This window comes from Balaenoptera ricei, chromosome 6, assembly GCF_028023285.1.
Source record: "Balaenoptera ricei isolate mBalRic1 chromosome 6, mBalRic1.hap2, whole genome shotgun sequence".
NCBI classification, from domain to species: domain Eukaryota; kingdom Metazoa; phylum Chordata; class Mammalia; order Artiodactyla; family Balaenopteridae; genus Balaenoptera; species Balaenoptera ricei.
The window spans coordinates 40,521,801-40,537,355 of NC_082644.1; the positions used below are offsets into that span (position 1 = coordinate 40,521,801).

At 39.0% G+C, this 15,555-nt stretch overlaps 1 protein-coding gene across 2 annotated transcripts in view; it reads left to right on the forward strand.

Moving 5' to 3' along the window:
- Positions 1 to 2,732: 2,732 nt before the first annotated feature.
- UBQLN1 (ubiquilin 1) overlaps positions 2,733 to 15,555 on the forward strand; it is a 48,893-nt gene continuing 36,070 nt past the window's right edge. For both annotated transcript variants that reach the window (XM_059924534.1, XM_059924535.1), the window contains exon 1: positions 2,733 to 3,189. In XM_059924534.1, the coding sequence (XP_059780517.1) occupies positions 3,007 to 3,189 (183 nt within the window). In that variant the 5' untranslated portion in view covers positions 2,733 to 3,006. The remainder of the gene's footprint in view (positions 3,190 to 15,555) is intronic.

Below are 15,555 nucleotides of genomic sequence, written 5' to 3' on the forward strand. Positions count from 1 at the left end.
GAATGATCATAGGTGAGAAAACTACAATGCACATGTGCTTCTAGAGATGAGAGTAAATATGTTTGACTGCAGCAGATTGTATCTATAAAGTAATGGGAGTGAAGCTTGAAAGACCAGGAGTTAGTTGTAGAAGGCCTTGCATCTAGTTAAGAAGCTTGGTTGGGCTTCAGTTTTGAGACAATGGGAGTTTACGATGGATCTCGAGTAGGGGAGTAACATGATGAAGGCGTGTTATTTACACCACTTATTTGACATGACATATATACCACCTTGTGTTATTATGTAAGTTTAATCCTGGACACAGGATTAAAATTTGCTCAATAAATTCTTGTTGATTGACTGAATCGATTGACTGATTTTGTCAAGGAAGAATTCTTCTACCATGTGAATAATAATCTCATTAATATACTTGAATTTTGAATATTGAGACTTATAAAAAGGGATCTATCCAGTTAGAGCTGGCTCATATTGGCTTGTGAAAATTGAATGATAAATTTCAGGAATTTTGTGAGCAAGGACCACAAGTTGGTAGCTTGAGATTGGCCATTTTGCAAGTATTTACATCAAGGAGATTGGGAAATGCTAAAAAATCAAAGCTTGTTTTCTGGAGAGATGGTTATTAAACATATATCACCACGGCACTGCTTGTCTCCGCTTCCCTCCATTCTTCTACCCCCCCCCCCCCAAGGTTTTTAAGGGCGGAGACTGCATCTTATTTGTCTCTGTATCCTCAACACAGTATTTGGACATTAACGTGCTCAATTAATGTTTATAGAATGAATAAAATACGCTCTTGTAATTTTTTTCCAGACTATTTAATAAACAAAAATCATTCAAAAGAAACTCAAATAGAAATCTAGACCTTGTGGGCCAAATCAGATCCTATGCCTGTTTTTGTAAGTAGTTTTACTCGGACACGGCCAGGTTTAGTCATGTATGTATTGTCTATGGTTGCTTTGTGCTACAAGGGCAGAGCTGAGTATTTGAGACAGGAAATGTATGGCCCACAAAGCCCAACATATCTACTATCTAGTCCTCTCTGAAAGTTTGCTGATCCCTGATCTAGACCCACACATCCAACAGTTTCTTAAAAGGTAGGATTGTTTCTAAAAAGGGCCATAATGAATTACTATACTGTATATTCTTATAGATAAATTATATTACTTCATAATACTTCAATACTTCAATACTTCATATATACTTCAATTACTTCATAAATTGTGCATAGACATCAGAATTTTGTAGAAATTAATGTAGACACAGATAATTATAGAGCAATTTCATAAGCGTAGGGTTAGATATAAATGGTTTTCCAGTGGTGGAACTTTCTACCTTGAGAAGTAATGATTACTTCACATGTAAACATAAGCAAATAGTCATCCTTTAGCAGAAAGCCTTGTGTAATTTCTTCATGTTATTGAACAATGCTGCCAGAAACACAGCTGATATGAAATGATGTCTATACTGCAATTTATACTTTAAGAACTTCTCTTAGACCCAGATTCCAAAATGGCTCTGCTAAAAAGTGGTCTTCATGCAAGAGTACTTAGAGCCAGAACACAGTTGGATGGTTTAAGAACAGAAATACACAGTGTATCTTTGCATATTTGGGTCACGGCGTGGTGTCAAGAGTTTACATTTGCAATACTGGTTAATAAAGTTCAGGTCCAGTGTTGTACATTCTTTGCAAGTCATCTTTAAAGGCAAATGACAAGGTCATTTAAAATTTAGAATTCTCTACGGGAAAATTAACTTCCTGTTTCTTATTTATACCCATACTACATCGATAATAATTTTTGAACAACTACCTTTAATGCTCCCTAAAGTCTGAAATGGAGCAGTAACTTAATTTGATAGAATACAAAATGAACACCTCAGCTACATTAAACTGTCCCAGTTGGGTGGGCACTCCTTGGGTACCCTTGTTTCTGCCCCAAACATCCTGGGGGACAGTATTCACAGAGAATTCAGGGGTGGGCTAGCAGGGCTGTCAGCGCGGGAGCGGAGGCCATTGTCAACACAGGTGGCCTGATCACCTGACCAAACCGGGCTGACCCGAGGGTGGGAAGCTCTGGTCGTGGAGAAATGACTCCGCGGAATTGCGCAGGGTAGCTACAGGCGCGTACACAATTTTCCCTTCGTTATGATGAGGATTTTTTTTCATCCATTAACCTTTCACCTCCGGCGCACCGGACTGTAAGAGCAAGCGTTTAAAAATTTTCAAGTATGCAAAACTTAAGCACATTTAAAAATGAATCACAAAAAACCTCTCGGGCATTTGTTTCAGACCCTCCTCCCAGTGGGGTATGCGAAGCCAGCACAGGCGCGGAGTCGGCGCGCACCGTAACCGCGGGGTGTGAGATGACTGGGTGGAAGAAACTACCTAGCCCGCCAGCGCGCAGGCGCATTTCCGGCCGCAGCGCCCAGTGGTCGAGCCCCCTTTCCAGTAATTTCGCTAGCCGTGACGTCATCCCCGTGCGCCCTTACGGTGCCTCCCAGAAGCCGCAAATTCATTTATTGGTAAAGGGGTAAAAACGAACGAATTGACCTCTTCCGCCCCACTTTGTTTTTAGTCCTTCTCTCTGAACGCGCCTACGCTTTGAGCAATGGAGCGGGAGAGGGAAAGAAAAGCGGCCAGAGCTCCAAGCGGCGGCTGCCAGGCATGACTCGGCGACGTCGCCAGCCACGTTACCCGGCGTGCCCCGCGCGGCGCCGGCGGAGGGACGTGGGGGGAGGGGCGGGGAGGAGGAAGCGGCGGCGGCTGCGGATGTCGCTGCGACCGAGTGGCGTCTGAGCACAGGGCGGCTGCTGAGCGCCCGACCCGGGCCTGCGCCGGAGCCCAGGCCAAGCTCCGCGGCCCCTCGCCCGGTAGGGCGGCCTTGCGGCCGTTGTCACTGAGGCGACGTGCCCCACATTCTCCGCTTCTCGGGCCGGCCGGCTCTGGCGTCCCCTGGCTCCCCCTCGCTCGCCCGCTCCCTCCTGCGCGCCTGAGTCACCGCCGCCGCCATGGCCGAGAATGGTGAAAGCGGCGGCCCTCCGAGCTCCCAGGACAGCGCCGCCGCTGCCGAAGGTGCCGGCGCCCCCGCCGCCGCTGCTGCTTCCACGGAACCCAAGATCATGAAAGTCACCGTGAAGACCCCGAAGGAGAAGGAGGAGTTCGCGGTGCCCGAGAATAGCTCCGTCCAGCAGGTGAGGGCCGCCCGAGGCTCGGGGCGGGGTGGGGATGGCGGCAGGACCTCCTCCCGCGGCGGGAGAAGGTTTTGCAAGGGCCTGGGAGAAGGGGGTCGTCCCCGGAGGTGCCCTCGGTTTTTCTCTCGGGTCTCCTCCCAAATTAGATCACACCCAGGTTCGTGGGTTTGCACCTGGGGACACCGCAGAGATTTGTGGCGGGGCCGCGCGGCCTGTTTGCGGGACGTGCCGACGCCGCTTCCCTCAGAGCCTTCCTACTGCTCGGGCGTCCGCAGACCCCCAGCCGCCTCCCCCAGCTCCCCGCCCCCAGCCGCCTCCCTCCGGCTCCTCACAAAGGAAAGGGACCCGCCGCCTGGCTCCAGGCGGGGTGGAGGCTGGGCGAGGGTTTGCCTTAGCCTAGTCCGCGGTTTTGTCTCATGAAGGAAAAAACAGAGGGTGTGCTCATTGTTTTACCTGCCTGCGGGTTAAGGTGGATTTTGGGGGGTGAGGATCACGTGTACATTTAGTTCTGCTGAAATCTTTCCCACCTTCCAGTCTTTAAAGAAAAAATTAACTATGATACAGAAATTGCTTTCAGCCGCATCTTAATAGTACAAGGCTTAAGGAGAAAGGTAGATGACTTTCAGTGACGACTTGCTGGATTTCTTTTTAAAGTATATTTGTTATCCTTAGATGCTAATCGTTGGGGAGGATTTTGTTTCATTTTAGAGGGGTAGCTATGTTCTTCAGATACTGGCGCTTGCAATCGGATAAAAGAAAACGAAATTGGAGTTACTGGAGAAAAATAAAAAATAATTTACGGCTTAAAATCTGTTCAGGAATACAAATTTTGTAGTTAATAATCTTGAGGAATTTAACAAATCGTTTTAGTTTGTTGTTGAATATACGTCCCAGGATATTGCCCTAATTATTGAATTGATTTCAGGCAATGTGAACAGTTTATGAAGAAGCAAAAATTCCTGAAATGTACCTACAAATTTCCCTAGGAATAATAAATGATTGGGGTATTTTTTTATGTAATTCTGAAAGGTGGTGTGTAGTGAGAAACTTTGACCACCTATTGAATCACTTCTTTTGGTCTCTCAATTCTCCTATAAAAATTTTCCTTAATATTTTAATATTTTGCGGCATACAGGAAAATTGAAATAATTGTGCAGTGACCACCCATGTGTCTATCACCTACAATTAGCATTTTGCTTTATTTGCTGTATCGCACAATTAATCATTTATCAGTCAATTTTATTTTTTGGGTGCATTTCAAAGTAAGTTGCAAGTATTAGTACATGTTACCCTTAAAAAGCACTTCAGCAATGTGCATATCGTTAACCTGAGTTCATTTTTTAACTTAAAATTTTTTTTACGTAAGTTTGACTTGCAGTGAAATGCGCACGGTTGCCATTCCATGAGTTTACACAAATACATACACCTGTTTAATCCGAAGCCTAATGGAGTTGTAGAACTTCGTAATTAACTAGAAAGTTCCCTCTTGCCCTTTTCCAGTCAGTTCAGTCACTCTTCTCTGTCAACCAGTGTTTTGATTTTTTTCCTCCCATGGACTCGTTTTGCTTATTCTAGAATTTCACATAAGTGGGATTATGTGGTATGTACTCTTGGGAAAGGCTTTTTCATTCAGCTTAGTGTTTTTAAGACTCGTGTATCCTCAGTAGTTCTTTCCTTTTCATTGCTATGTTGTCTTCCATTGTATGAATATACCACCATAATCTATCCATTTTCCTGTTGAGGGTCACCTGGGCTCTTTCCAGTTAGTTGCTATGAGTACTCTTATACAGATCTGTATTGTTGGACAAGTGCGTTTATCTCTCCTGTTAGAAGTGCTTAGAAGTGGGATGACTGGGTCATAGCGTAGCTGTAGGTTTAGTTTCATAAGGAACTATGTTTTTTAAAAGTGCTTGTACCATTTTACAGTCACACTGACTGCATGGGAATTCCCGTTGCTCCACATTCCTACTAACATTTGATAGTATCAGTTTTTTTTTAGTGGGTGTGTAGCCATATTAACTTTTGAAGCCCATAGTTCTTTCTAAGATTCCTGGTTCAGGTCTTCACCATCCTGGCTGCTTTCAGCATTTTACTGTAAAAGATTAGAAATAAAGTCAATATTTTGTAAATAGAAGAATTCATTTAGTTCAGTGTATTATGCTTTTATCTGTGAGGATTTTTTAACTTTTTGTGATGGTGAAACTAGAATTTCAAATTCTGTGGAAGTTTTAGTTTTACTCCTCTGTAACCAAAGTAAAATTTTAATAGATAAAATTAAAGTCTCTCTGTAGCAACTTTTTCTCATGGCAGTTGAATTTTTGTTTTGACGAATACTTTCTGTTGAAGCAGAAAACGTGATAAAAATTGAAGCTCATCACTGCATCAAGAACCAGAAGACAAATTGAACTGCCTATGGGCTCTGTTAGGGGAAGTACATACAGAAAAATGTACAAGAATAAGAAAAGTAGTTTTCACATGGGTTGTAAAATTCTACTTGAAGCACAAAAAAAGATCTGTCATTTTATAATTTTACATTTTTTCTAAGGGTTTCACAGATTTAAACTATTTGCTGCAGATTAAAATTAGTCATTAAAATAAACTTAATGACATTGAGATTTCACTAAAAATGTTTAGTAAAAAATTGGGAAGTATTTGGTCCAGAAAATTCTTATCTAATCTTAGAGGTAAAGAGGGTAAGCAAAAGACCTACAAAAGGATAATATTGAAAGCTTAGGCTTTCTATCAGGCAAATCCCATTTTCTACAATTTAAAATTTCTTTCACTGTTTCTATATAATGTAAATTTTCAATACATTATGCTGAAATAGTATTTATATGAACATGCTCTAATAATTGGATGAAATTATATTAAATCTCTTAGGTATAAAAAAAGTTATAAGGTGGTTATTAATTTTTTTATTTTTCCCTCAATTTCTGTTTGTATATAACAGGCAGAAAAAAGATACTTTAATACAGTTTGTATTTAACATTTTTAACTTGTTCGGTTGATAATAAGGCTTATACTTTTCTAAAATTAAAGTGAAATTTATTTTTCATTGCGTACTCAGAATCAGTTGAGTAATGCTTAAATTTCTAACTAAAGGTGGTTAGAATATAAACTTCACTATGTATGTTCCAAGGTGGTTTCATTAATAAGGGTTTTCATAATATAAGTAGATAGATTTTTTAAAATGTGTAATGGCAAAAAGTCCCTGTGTATGAGATTATGTTTTCTATTAATTATTCATTATTTTCTGTTGGAAACAGTTTGAGGATTTCTAAGTGTCAACAAACAAGATGAAGTCCAGAGGAATGTTGTCTGTGTGTGAGTGGGTAAAATTAGTGCAGAGAATGGAAGGGCACTTCTGTATACTAGCTCCTAACTAGCTTGTTCTGGGATTTTGTGGCTCTCTAGATTATAGTGTAAGATTTTGAAATGCAGTCACCTGAAATATTCAGGCAGTGTATATTCTAGTTTTAGAAAATATCTTTGTCACTTGAATCTTTTAGAAAAATATTAACATACTTAGACGTAACGTAAATATTATGTATTGAATAGAAGTGAACCTTTCCTTGATAAGGGAAATTACATTGCGTCAGTGTCATCATCACAAACATCATTTAAAATTATACTTTATAGGGTAGATCTAGAACTCTTGTCCCCAGTGGTGCCACCAGCCACATCTGACTGTTGAACACTTAAAATGTGGCTAGACTGATTTGAAATGTGCTGTAGGGGTAAAATACACACCAGATTTTGAAAACTTGTGGCTTGTTTCTTTGCATAATGTTTTCAACATTTATCCATGTTGTAGCATGTATCAGTACTTCCTTTTTATTGCTGAATAATATTCCCATGTATGGATACATATGTTACATTTTATTTTTCCATTCATCAGTTGAGGGACATTTGGGTTGTTTCTACTTCTTGACCATTATGAATAACGCCTATGTGAATACTTATACAAGTTTTTTGTGGCCATATGTTTTCATATTTCTTGAGCGTATGCCTGTGAGTTGAATTACTGGGTCATGTGATAGCTCTCTGTTTACCTTTTTGAGGGACTGCCAAACTATTTTCCAAAGTGGCTGTACCAATTTTTATTCCCACCAGCAGTGCATGAGGATTCCAATCACTTTCCATTGTGTATAACACTTGTTATTGGTCTGTCTTTGATTGTAGCCTTCCTAATTGCTGTGAAGTACCTTACTGTGATTGCTTGGCTTTCCGTTGCTCAAGCAGCAGTTCTTAATATGGTCTGGGGGGTCCCCAGGGCCCTTCTAGGAGGATCATAAGATCAAAACTAGTTTCATGATAGTTCTGAGAGATTATTTGTGTTTTTCACTCTAATTTTCTCACAAACAAGCGTATTTTTCAGAATTTGTTAGATGTGAAATGTGGAAATCCAATTGTCTTCTATTATGAGACTAAAGTGATTTGCAAAAATTTAAAACAGTGCTATTCTTCAAACTAGGAAAATAGTTATTTTTCATAAAAAAGGTATTTAATGTAATGAGTTTGTTATCTTGAATGAATTTTTCAAAGATTTCTCAGTTTTAATCTCCTAGTGTATCAATAGATATAACCTACATAAAGAAAAACTCTGGGGTTTCAAATTTGTAAGAGTTGTGTCCTGAGGCCAAAAATTGCTGCAATGGAGTATTTAAAAGATTACATAGGTACTTGTAAGATTGAGGATTGGGCTTCCCTGATGGCGCAGTGGTTGTTGGGAGTCCGCCTGCCAATGTAGGGGACGCGGGTTCGAGCCCTGGTCCAGGAAGGTCCCACATGCCACGGAGCAACTAAGCCCGTGTGCCACAACTACTGAGCCTGCGCTCTAGAGCCCGTGAGCCACAACTGCTGAGACCGGCGTGCCACAACTACTGAAGCCCGCACGCCTAGAGCTGTGCTCCACAACAAGAGGAGCCACCGCAATGAGAAGCCCGCGCACTGCAATGAAGAGTAGCCCCTGCTTGCTGCAACTAGAGAAAGCCCGCGTGCAGCAGTGAAGACCAAGGCAGCCAAAAATAAATACATAAATTAATTAATTTTTTAAAAAAGATTGAGGATTGACTGCAATAAGTTACTATTACTTCTTGCCTAGAAATTATGGTAGCCTACTGGTCAGTTTCCCCCATTAATGCCTAGAGCAATCTCTGAAAAACATTGATCAGATCATTTTATTCTCTACATAAAACTAACAGCTCTCCATTGATCTTGGACTTATATAATGTGGCCATATATAATGTGGCCATGAGGCCCTGTGTGATAAGATTCCATCCTGTGTCTCCATTCTGACGCCATCTTTCCTCCTTGGCTCTTGCTTTATTGACTTCTTAGTTCCTTGATCTGTTAATCACATTTTTTTTCCTGTCTCAGGAGTTTTGTGCAGTTTGTTCTTGCTACCTGGAATGCCTCCCACTCTTTGCCCATTCTCACTCAGTGCAAAGGTCACTTTCTCAAAGAAGTATCCCTGATTTTCCAGAGTTGGTTGGGATTCCCCATTGTACTTTCTCACAGCACCCTGTTTTTGGTCATAATTTATTACAATTTAAAGTCTATATTTATGTGATTATTTGATTAATGCTTATTTTTTTGCTAGAGAGGATCTGTGATTGTTCACTATTGTGTTACCAGAGCTTAGCACATAGTATGGGTTCAGTAAATATTTGTTTACAAATGAATCTGTCATATGTATGATAATGTATAATTAATAATTACTACCAGTTGTTCAGTCTTTACTGAGTTCAGTACAGTTGTCCCTCGCTGTCTGTCGGGGATTGGTTCCAGGACCCACTGTGGATACCAAAACCCACAAATGCTCAAGTTCCACAGTCGCCCTCTGCATTTGTGGATTTGGACGGCTGAGTGTGTACATGATCTCATTGGTTTCTTGCCCTCCTCTCACGGCTTCGTTTTAAACTGCTCTCCCCTTAGCTCACCACTCTTGACTGCCACAGGGTGTTCACTCTTGCTTCTGGTTACTGGAATAATTCTTCTAGAATAGCCTTTCTTAACTGAGGATCTTCATCTGAACCACAGAGCACAGCAGGGATTTGAATGACTGTCAGTTTTTCCAGCTAATATACTTTTAAATGCATAGGAGAGAAGTTAATTCTTTACGTAAAGTAGGGTGTGCTGGTAAATGTTTATCAACTAGTTCCTTGGGAAGAAACAGCACTGATTTGTAGTGTTTGCTGATTTCCATTTGTAAATACCTCTCATCATGGAAGATTTTAGGCTACTGATACTAAACTGGCTTACACAATTCCTGAAAATTCAGCAGTCTGACCCGGTAGGAGCCATTGCTTGCAGTGGTGTCTTAAGGCAGGTGTCAGCCAACTAGAGTGGGCCAAATCCACTGTGCCCATGCACATCTTTATTATCTGTGCTTTCAGGACAGACCATGTGGCTCACAGAGCTGAAAACATTTACTGTCTGTCCCTTTACAGAAAGTTTGCTGACCCCTGCCTTTAGGGCATTAGGGCTTACTGGATCTCCATCTTGTCACACTTCCTCAAAACCCTTCTCATTGGAAAATTTTGCCATGACTTAAGTTTAACAGTGTGATCAATAGAGATAAAATGCAAGCTACATATGTAATTTAAGTTTTCTCAGCCACTTCAAAAATAAAATTAATTTTTTATTAGAATATTTAGAACATAAAATTTACCATCTTAACCATTTTTGGGTGTATAGTTCAGTGACATTAAATACATTCATATTCTTGTGCAACCATCACCACCATCCATCTCCAGAACTCTGTTCATCTTGAAAAACTGAAACCCTGTACCTGTTAAAACAGTAGTTCCCCATTATCTCCTCCTGCCAGCCTCTGGCAACAACCATTCTACTTTTGGTCTCTATGAATTTGACTACTATAGGTTTCTCATAAGAGTGGAATCATAGTATTTGTCCTTTTGTGACTGACTTATTTCACTTAGCATAGTGTCCTCAAGTTTCACCCATGTTGTAGCATGTGACAGTATCGTTCCTCTTTAAGGCTGAATGATGCTCCATTGTATGTGTATACCATTGTATGTATATACCCACTTTGTGTATCCATTCAGCTGTCAGTGTCACTGGATTGTTTCTATCATTTGGGTATTGTAATGTTAAATATGTTTTATTTAGCCTAGTATATGTTAAGTATCATTTCAACATGTAATTGATATTTTAAAAATTGAGATATTTTACTTTTTTTTTCATACTAGGTGTTCAAGATCTGGTGTGTATTTTACACACACAGCACATCTCAATTTGGACTAGCCACATTTCAAGTGCTCAATAACCACATTTGGTTAGAGACTTCCGAATTAGATAGCATAGCTAATAAAGTTTTCATGCTTCGTTCCCTACTTACCTCTCCCCCTTTATTCACTGCATTTCAGCTGTTTTGAGTCTTTCCCTCCAACTATCACTAGCTCTTTCCCTTTTTGAGCTTTTGCCAATGTTGCTAATGACAGTAACATAACAGTACTTATTCCAGGCTTATCAAAGCATACTGCATTATTGTTATTTTTTTTAAGTTTCACAACTTTATGATGAAAGTACTGTTGTTACCTCTTTTTTAAAGTGAAGAAACTGAAACTCAGATTAGTAATGTGATTAAATTTATATGCCTGTTAAATAGTGGAGCCTAGATTGAAATCCAGTGACTAACTTTGGAGCCCACACCTAACCACTGCTCCAAGCTGCCTTGACTTTCCTCTGGTTGGCTTTTCAGCCTTTGGGTTTATTTAAATGTCAGTTCATTAAAGGTTGGTTGGACTCACCAATCTAAATTAGATCAATGACTATAATCTCTTGATACCATTTTGTGATTATATGGACTTTTTCCTCCCCACCCCATACTGTAAGAATTTACAAAGGTAGGGGTGTTTTGCTTACCTCTTAATCTCATTGTACCTGCCTAGTATTGCACTTGGCACACATTGAGTAATGCAAATATTTATTGAGTGAATGAACAAATAGTGTTTTAAAGATTTACTTGCAGTATTTTGTACTTAGTTGGGACTATTTTAACAATGGGATTTACTTAGAAAAATGTGATGTTTATTCTTAGTTTAATCAAATGTCTAAAGGCATTATTTTAGTTGTTTTTGTATCTGAGCAGCTTAAAAAGAAAATCCCATTAAAATTAGGATTGGGAATTTTTTAAGAGACTAAAGTTGCGGTCTCCAAATCTGTTTGATGCAAATATTACTGAGTTAACATACTGAACAAATTCCATTTATTATAGGCATAAATAAAATGTATATATATGCACCTCTATTTTGCAAATCCTTTCATTATAAGAAGATCTGAACTGTGGTTTGTTCCAGGTAAATTTATGCCATTCTGACTTAGTTTGATGTTCTGTAGATACGACAACACAGACTGCTTGGTTTATTAATTAAGCAGCTTCTATACAGATTTCTAGACTAGTAAAATGTTTTTTGATAAATTTTTTATAGCCTTTAAAGCTCTCTCCAGTTTTTATAAAGGATATGGCTTTATTCATTTTTAAAATACAGACTGCAAAGAAAATGAAATACATTATGCATGCTGTTACTTTAGGAAATTCGAATGATGTAGAAAAGTATGAAATAAGGGGACCCGTTCAAAAAAAGTTACTCAAAGTGTTTATCTATTTATCTGATTCTGTCCGGAAAAGTGTTTCTCTATTTACCCGTATATAATTTTCTATTTATTCCTGTTAAGCAGATGGATTATTACCCACACTTTTACCTTACTCTTTTTATTTGTATCTTTGCAGTCTTTCCATATTGGCATGTGTAGAGCTAACTCATTCCACTATTTATGATTACTTGTGTTTATATATTTATTAATATTTTGAGAAATGGGGAAAGGGTGTGTTGTCATTATTAATATTGAAATGAGGTCTGCATTTTGGAGAGAGCATGAACCTTGGAATTTGAGAGATCTGACTTTGGGCAAGGCGCTTTACACCTCTGAGCCTCACAGGCCACGTTTTTAACATGTGATATAATATCTGCTTCACTAGATTGTTTGGAGGATTTCATGAGATAATATGTAAAAGTACCTGGCTCAGAGTTTATATACTTTACTTGTATTGGTTTCTTTCCTCCTGTACTCTTTTGTTTGCCAGTGAATTGAGTCTTAATTTTTTTGTAGTAGAAGGAAGAATGCGAGCATGTGTAAGTGAAACATTTAGTTTGTGGATGTTAGATTTAGGTCATAGAAACTCCTAAAAATTACATTTTTATTGATAATGCACTATAACATTTTTGACTGAGTGTTCAGTTTTATATTTATAAGAAGGTGCCCTTTTCTCATATAGCTGCTTATGTTTCTAGTTTATTTTATACCCAACATCTTCGTGTAGGATTTATGCAATGGTTTTGTTTTTTAATATATAATTTTAAAATTTATTTTTGGCTGCGTTGGGTCTTTGTTGCCGTGTGCAGGCCTTTCTTTAGTTGTGGTGAGCGGAGGCTACTCTTCATTGTGGTGCGCGGGCTTCTCATTGCGGTGGCTTCTCTTGTTGCGGAGCACGGGCTCTAGGCATATGGGCTTCAGTAGTTGTGGCTCACGGGCTGTAGAGCACAGACTGAGTAGTTATGGCACACAGGCTTAGTTGCTCTGCGGCATGTAGGGTCTTCTCTGACCAGGGCTCAAATACGTGTCCCCTGCATTGGCAGGCGGATTCTCAACCACTGTGCCACCAGGGAAGCCCCTGTACAATGTTTTTTAATGAGGGTACTTTAAGGTTACTCAGACTCAGGCATTTGTTGCAATAAGTTTTATGTTTCTGCAGAGGAATAGTGTTTGTGGACTGCCTCTGTCTAAAGCTGCGTTGAGAATTTTTAAGATTGCTAATTGTTTTTTTTCCTAAGTCAATACTACGTAGTTTCTGATTTTTTGTTGTAGTGTTCAGTAAAAGTGTAGTAGTTAAAACAAACATAGAAGTAAAGTTCAAATGTTAGAGATCAAATTTTGGAAAATTTGAAGCCACGGTAAACTATTTCCTCTGCCTTTTTTTAGAGTGCAGAATAGAAGTTTAAGGATATATGAAGTATGTGCAGGATTTTTGGCTCTTCTGCAAACACATAACATTGTTTAAATTGATCATATTTGGATTAAAATTTTATAAAATGCAGCTTATTTGGGAAAGTATAGCATATCTCTTTGATATGGTACAGTTAAAACCTGAGGTTTATTCATTTTTTTTTTGAACAAACAAAACATTGTAATCAAATGTGCTGTGATAAAAAATAAAAATTAAGTTAAAAATACGAACAAGAAGTAATGAGACATAAACTTTAAATGGCTTTTTTCCTAGCACATTCCACTCTTTTTTTTTAAATTATGAAATTTTATTATAGTATAAAGTACATACAAAAAGGGAACACATCAAAAGTGCACAGTTCTATCAATTTTGCACAAATGAAACACACTCCTGCAACCAGCCCCTATATCAAGGGACAAGCATTACCACCTCTCAGAAGGCCACTCCTGTTTCCTTCCAGCCACCGCCTACAAAGTCAAAGTGTCATAACTTCCTTCATCCTCCTGACATCTAGCAGCCTAAATTCATTTTGTTGGTTCTGCAACTTTATATAATCACACATAATACATTTTCCAGTCTGGCTTCATTTGGTGACCATTGTATTTATGAGCTTCACCAACACTGTTCCAGTGTAGTTGTATTTGTAATTTGTTTTTTTTTTTTTTTAAATCAGTCATCAGTTTTATACACATCACTGTATACATGTCAATCCCAATCGCCCAATTCAGCACACCACCATCCCCACCCCACCACAGTTTTCCCCCCTTGGTGTCCATACGTTTGTTCTCTACATCTGTGTCTCAACTTCTGCCCTGCAACCCGGTTCAACTGTATCACTTTTTTTAGGTTCCACATGCATGCGTTAACATACGATATTTGTTTTTCTCTTTCTGACTTACTTCACTCTGTATGACAGTCTCTAGATCCATCCACTTCTCAACAAATGACTCAATTTCGTTCCTTTTTATGGCTGAGTAATATTCCATTGTATATATGTACCACAACTTCTTTATCCATCCGTCTGTCGATGGGCATTTAGGTTGCTTCCATGACCTGGCTATTGTAAATAGTGCTGCAATGAACATTGGGGTGCATGTGTCTTTTTGAATTATGGTTTTCTCTGGGTATATGCCCAGTAGTGGGATTGCTGGGTCATATGGTAATTCTATTTTTAGTTTTTTAAGGAATCTCCATATTGTTCTCCATAGTGGCTGTATCAATTTACACTACCACCAACAGTGCAAGAGGGTTCCCTTTTCTCCACACCCTCTCCAGCATTTGTTGTTTGTAGATTTTCTGATGATGCCCATTCTAACTGGTGTGAGGTGATACCTCATTGTAGTTTTGATTTGCATTTCTCTAATAATTAGGGACGTTGAGCATCTTTTCATGTGCTTCGTGGCTGCCTGTATGTCTTCTTTGGAGAAATGTCTATTTAGGTCTTCTGCCCATTCTTGGATTGGGTTGTTTGTTTCTTTAATACTGAGCTGAATGAGCTGTTTATATATTTTGGAGATTAATCCTTTGTCCGTTGATTCATTTGCAAATATTTTCTCCCATTCTGAGGGTTGTCTTTTCGTCTTGTTTATGATTTCCTTTGCTGTGCAAAAGCTTTGAAGTTTCATTAGGTCCCATTTGTTTACTTTCGTTTTTATTTCCATTACTCTAGGAGGTGGGTCAAAAAAGATCTTGCTGTGATTTATGTCAAAGAGTGTTCTTCCTATGTTTTCCTCAAAGAGTTTTATAGTGTCCAGTCTTACATTTAGGTCTCTAACCCATTTTGAGTTTATTTTTGTGTACGGTGTTAGGGAGTGTTCTAATTTCATTCTTTTCCATGTAGCTGTCCAGTTTTCCCAGCACCACTTATTGAAGAGACTGTCTTTTCTCCATTGTATATCCTTGCCTCCTTTGTCATAGATTAGTTGACCGTATGTGCGTGGGTTTACCTCTGGGCTTTCTATCTTGTTCCATTGATCTATGTTTCTGTTTTTGTGCCAGTACTATATTGTCTTGAGTACTGTAGCTTTGTAGTATAGTCTGAAGTCAGGGAGTCTGATTCCTCCAGCTCCATTTTTTCCCCTCAAGACTGCTTTGGCTATTCGGGGTCTTTTGTGTCTCCATACAGATTTTAAGATGATTTGTTCTAGTTCTGTAAAAAATGCCCTTGGTAATTTGATAGGGATTGCATTGAATCTGTAGATTGCTTTGGGTAGTATAGTCATTTTCACAATGTTGATTCTTCCAATCCAAGAACATGGTATATCTCTCCATCTGTTGTTATCATCTTTAATTTCTTTTATCAGTGTCTTATAGTTTTCTGCATACAGGTCTTT